The sequence below is a fragment of the Myxine glutinosa genome, chromosome 3, assembly GCF_964187855.1.
Source record: "Myxine glutinosa chromosome 3, kmMyxGlut1.1, whole genome shotgun sequence".
Taxonomy (NCBI): domain Eukaryota; kingdom Metazoa; phylum Chordata; class Myxini; order Myxiniformes; family Myxinidae; genus Myxine; species Myxine glutinosa.
Genome location: NC_136263.1, coordinates 163,574,140 through 163,580,139, shown reverse-complemented (window position 1 = coordinate 163,580,139; position 6,000 = coordinate 163,574,140). Strand labels below are relative to the sequence as shown.

The 6,000-nt window shown below is 44.1% G+C and overlaps 1 protein-coding gene across 1 annotated transcript in view; it reads right to left on the bottom strand.

The window, feature by feature from the left end:
* Nucleotides 1-896: 896 nt before the first annotated feature.
* The window catches only part of MEGF8 (multiple EGF like domains 8), a 250,951-nt gene continuing 245,847 nt past the window's right edge, over nt 897-6,000 (bottom strand). Inside the window, exon 46 of the mRNA XM_078773628.1 lies at nt 897-2,246. Within this exon, the coding sequence (XP_078629754.1) occupies nt 1,044-2,246 (1,203 nt within the window). The 3' untranslated portion in view covers nt 897-1,043. The remainder of the gene's footprint in view (nt 2,247-6,000) is intronic.

Here is a 6,000-nt window from a genome sequence, read left to right as displayed (position 1 = left end):
GGTTAGGCAGAGATTCAGCTGCATTGGAAAAATTAAGCTATCCTATTCTGCAAACAACCTTTGGAAGAAGTTTATACCAAATAAAAGTTCCTGGACCTCACCAGGCCTTTCCTGAGCAACCTCCAATGAAAGATGCAGATTAGACAATCTTTCCAGGATCAATTCCTTCAATAGCTCCGACAAACCATTCACACATTGATGGTGAGAGTAAAATGGGTTGTTGGCCTCTATTGTAAACTTGTTCCTCTGCATCCTACCTCTCACTCCCAAATACTTTGGATACCTTCACCTTTGTCAATGACAGAACAGGTCTGCGTTTTCCCAGTAGACCTATGATAGGATGACAGCTTGTCAGTATTCCTCTGCTTATTATTGACTTTCACAGTCAACCCCCTTCAGAAATCATCAGAAATATTAACACAGCAATTCACTTATGGCTGACTCTCCAATATCCAAAGCTTTCCACTTTCCTTCATTATTTTACCTGTGAAACTTCCTACAAATTTGCCTTCTCTTCCCTCAGCTGCTTCAAACATGGCATTTCACTGCCAGAATATCTTGTGTTCCAGGCCCAGAAATTATCTTAGCTAATACCTACAACGATTAATGCTCACCCTACAACTATGTGCTTCTGGTCCTCCACCGCATCCCATGTTCACACATACCCAGTTAAAAATTAAATCATACTTCGCCAAAACCTGTCCTTGGTGTTCTTCGTGTTCCACCACAATGGAGATCAATATACTGTACCTTTTTTTCAAGCGTATGTTGTAGCTTCCCCGACAACAACATTATTGTACTTCCATCCCATTTTGCCATTACATATCAAGTTCTCATCTTTCTTTCAAAATATATTGACGTAGAAACCCCATAAAATAGCACTGCATATTCTCTGCCATAAATAAATAATTAATTTATTTCGTGAAGTTGCAACGCTACCGTACAAGGTGCTTTACACATGTGGCAATTTGTGCTGTGCAGAACCACATGTTCACCAAAGATGTGAAATGTGCATTTCTTTAACAGACGTTGTGTAAGCAGACTTAATAGACAGACATATTGTCTGCTGATAGCGCTGTTTTGCGAAGCATCGTGCTTCCCTGTGTGTGCCCGGCGCGTTCTTGCGCTCCGTAGCGAACAGCGATGAGAGCTGAAGCAAGGCACACTTGGCAAGGCGTTGAGCTTCCTCCAGGCAATTGCATCAGTACGGTGGCAACAGCAGCCAGTCCGTCACCAGTGGGCTCCAGGGACAGCCAACCAGGTCGAAATCTATTCCTGCTTTCATCAGATTTCTTAATGGCGACGGGAGTTAGAAGCTTCCGGTTCCAAGGAGCAACGTCTGGAACATGGGGGTGTGAATAAATGCGCGAGAACTTGCTGTCGGTCCTTTTCCATGTGGGGAAAACTATGACTCGGGTGTGAAAATCCATGTAGACAGTTATCTTTGCAAAAGGGCGGCTTGCCATTTTGCTCATTTCAATAATCTGCTGTTGCCTTTCACGATGCATTTGCAAGTAATGCTTGAGCTTCCACAACAGAGCACATGCCGATAGAAAGAGAAAGAAACACGAAAAGAACACACTGAAAAACACAAAGAGATCAATATGAACCTGATCCTGTCTGAAAAATAAAAATCCTTGCGAGTGTGAGTGGCCTTCAGCACCAAAGGCAATCATGTAAAACGTTTGAGTTCGGAGAGAGTGCACTTCATGAGGAAACGTCACCACAGCTCGGTTTTGCACATTCTGTATGATGACAATCGTGTCCTGATGTTTTACCTTCACGAAAGTGATTAACCCCTTTGCTTGTTCAAGCTGAAGCAGTTTCGGAGCCCAAATATTCGTTTGAAGTGCAGCATCTCCTCCTGTGTGATTGTTGGCATCCCTTTGTCTTCTCGAAAACAGTTGTTTCGTTCGTGACGTAGATGTGAAAACAGCTTCGATGTTGATCTCATGCTTTCCGTCCCTTCTGTTCCCGTGAACAGTGAATGTGGAATAAGAATTTGATATGTACAAGTCAATGGTTCCAAAGGTAATATCAATGGTGATTCTAATATCTACATTGGTGAACTTCGGCTGAATTGCAAAAAAGAGAGCCTGGCCAGCTCGCAGGTTTCTGATTTGTTCGTTGTAGCAGTTATTTTGAGTGGTTGGATCAAAACAATGTTCCTGGCCAACTGCAATTTTTCGATAGCAATGTCGGCCTTCTGTTGGAATTCCAAGAAATGCTTCCTTGCAGAGTGTGCACTGCAAAACAAAAATGACCACACTGTTGTCACAACCTGCGACACAAACAAATAAATATTTCTAAATCTCCTATGTCCACGCAACTCTCTCATCCTTACTGTTGAAGGTATCTATATAATAATAGCGTAAGGACTCGACTTTGTTATCCCTTTTACGCCGCACCCAGTGACCCGATGCCCACGGCACTAATGGATTTACGATCTACGAACCGCGCTCTTTGTTTATCACGTACAACCATACTCGAAAAATCTGAATTAGCCGACGTTGGGGCCCAAAAGCATCCGATTAACGGCCGATACGACGCCATCTTACGACGCCATCGTATTGGCGTCTGCTGGGTGAAGGCGACAGCAAGCCGTCCACTTAGTGGACAATCCCAGAGTGGTGCTATGCCGATTCCTATTACGAATCCATTCATTTTTCAAAAGTATATCGTAGCGTTGCCATTTCAGTAGATTGCAATATATACGTTGTTCATATACGCACTCTTCATTCTCATCTTTCTTCCTAGCTCTTACTCGGACAAGCAAATCCCCTATGCCATCCATAATGGTACACTCTATCCATACACCACATCCTCCCTTCCGTGGATGTTCCACGGGTTTCGGCTAGTTATACAATAATACTTCAAGGGTCTTTATGGATTGCTTACATATAAATTACGAGTCTGACAGACAGCTGGGTCTGGTCTGCAGGACTGATGTGTTAGGCCCACCAGAAAACAGAAAGAAAAAACAATATTATACGACACCCTGTATATCTGCCGTCTTGATGCACAAAAATGTTGGGTTCATGAAGGGACAGAGAGGTTATTCTTAAATTTATCTGCACTGCACTGAAAACTCCCATTTCAGCTTCTCAGCCATCCATGATATCTGAAAGCTGGAAAGAGAAAGTGACCAACATAATGAAGGGTTTTCTTCGGTTTGATTTTGGCAAAAGACAGACCATCCCCAGCTCGTTGACACGGCCCTAATAAAAAAACTGGAAAAGGTTCAACAGGAAAGAGATGAAAAAAAATACTCGATTTGCGTTATTACAATGTATTTATTGTCTCATTGGTGTGAAATATCATATACGATATGCTCCAATCATGTTTATTTTCTTTTTATTCAATAACTCATACATGAAAAATTAGGTATAGACATGAAAATCACCATTCTAGGTTCAATAGGACAGAAGTTATGAGGCATAATGCGAAAAAAGCCCGAAATTGGCAGCCATCTTTGATTTTTGGCATACCAGAATATTCAAAACATCAATATTTTGACTCCAGTTGATTCCTCACACAGTATTAGCATAAGATAGCAATACAGGTCATATTACACAGCAATTGTGTGAGAATTATGAACTTTTTCAAAGAAAATTAGTAATTCACGATTTTCGATGGCTGCCATTTTGGAAAATGGTCCAAAAAAAATTTATATGAGTGCTTGACACTCGAACTAAAATTGTTCTATTTGCCCATACCTTCAAATTGATACTGAAAACGAAACTTTTGCATCAATTTGAAATGACTGAGTGTCCAGGCACCCCACTATTACTGACTTCCTCTACTCTCGTAGCCAACGTATGGCGCTCAATGGAATCCTTTCAGCCCGTCTCCACGTCAAGGTTGGGGTGCCCTACGGCAGTGTTCTGGTAACCATCTTATTACTCCCGCCAGGGAGTAATGCATTCGATCGTGTGTGTGTGTGTGTGTGTGTGTGTGTGTGTGTGTGTGTGTGTGTGTGTGTGTGTGTGTGTGTGTGTGTGTGTGTGTGTGTGTGTGTGTGTGTGTGAACAAGATATCTGGAAAAGTTCTGAACGGATTTGGATGAAAGTTGGTGGGATGATTGCCCTTGGGATAAGGAAGAATTGAATAGTTTTTGGTGAAGCTCAGGATGTTATTCCGGATCCAGGAATTTTTTGAAGGATTTTTTACCATTGGAAGATAGGGCACATTTTTTTTTTTTACATTATCTTCTATATATTCTATATTTAACATTGTGATATGAAAATAGTTTTCATATTTGCTGTAAATGTAGTTTAAACTCGTGGTTAAGCGTTAGAGCGGTGTATTTTGTTAGCAGCGTCGTCTTCAATGTTCTTTTTTTTTTCTTTCTAATAAAGACATATTCTGTCATTTTAAAACCACCAAAGTGTGTATTGGGTTTCCCCGTTTCATAAAATGTATCGTTTGATATGTATAATGCTTTAAATTCTATTTTTTATTTTTTTTACCTCAGAAGAGATATCAACATTTACCTCAGTGAATGTCAATCGCGGTGTAAGTATTTGCTGAACTTATAAAGACTTAGGTGACATACGAGTGACCAGCATGTGCACGGGATTCTTCCCAGAAGAATGAGTGGTCGCATTAGCTTGTACGACTTAAAATGAGCGGGTTTTGTTTTCACGTTTGGGCCAGTTTTACATGTTGTACCCCTAAGGAATGAAACGACCGTTTTTCCTGGCTTACAATTTTATTTGAAGTCAAACATGCCTCAAAATACACTCACTTATATAGAATTGAACGCTGAATCCGAAAATGTAAGTGAAATTGCGTTTTTTGTTTTTTTAACATTATCTTCTATGTATTCTATATATATATATAGGCTTGTAGTGGTTACCTTACTCACATGTCGCGGTTACCTTATTCACTTGTCGCGGTTAACTTATCCGCATGTGACGGTTACCATTACGATGGGTTTGGTCTAACCCACGCACACGGACGTTTGGTTGTGTCGTCATGACGCACGCGCGGCTGTTGGAGCCACGCCCTCCGAAGAGGGTTCTTGCTTTTATATAAGCCGTTACGACTTCCGTTCGCTAGCAGTTGCTGGAGATTTCTGTACAATAAACAACCTTTTGTACCCAACGAAATGGCCTCTTCTTATCGTCTTCGGCAACCGCTAAACTGGTGACCCCGTTGCCCCCGAACGTATTCGGGGGCCATATGAACACGGCAGGATTGCGACCGCAAGTTCTTTCACAAGACCTAAAGTCGAACTGCCGGAGTTTTAGCAACGTCAAGCGGCCATGTGGTTCGCGCATCGCGCTCGGTTCCTCCTCTACGACTAGAGGGGCGAACCAGCTCCGGGACCCTCCGAAGGAACGCCGTTACGGGGCGTTGGCGGCACGGCTACTTCGTCGCCTTCGCGCACACAGGCCGAGTACTGCTACTTCGTCGCCTCCGCGCACACAGGCCGGGCACGGCTACTTCGTCGCCTTCGCGCACACAGGCCGAGCAATGCTGCTCGTCGCCTCCGCGCACACAGGCCGAGTACTGCTGCCCGTCGCCTTCGCGCACAGGCCGAGTACTGCTACTTTGTCGCCTCCGTGCACACAGGCCGAGTACTGCTGCTCGCCACTCCTACTACTGCTCCTACGGCGGATCCCGAGGCTGATGCTCCTGCAACTACAGCTACTACCGCTGCTCATCTCGTGCGCACGCACGGCTGCTTCATTACCTTCGCGCGCGCTGGAGCCTCGTTGTCTTCGCGTACACCGCTGCTCGCCACTCCCGCAATTCCTACTGCTGCAACTACAACTGCTACCGCCGCTCAGCACCCGCGGCCCGGCTCTGTTCCACCCGTGAACTACGTACACGCCCGTGGCGTGCCTTCTGGGGGGGGGGGGGGGCGCATGTAGTGGTTACCTTACTCACATGTCGCGGTTACCTTATTCACTTGTCGCGGTTAACTTATCCACATGTGACGGTTACCATTACGATGGGTTTGGTCTAACCCACGCACACGGACGTTTGGTTGTG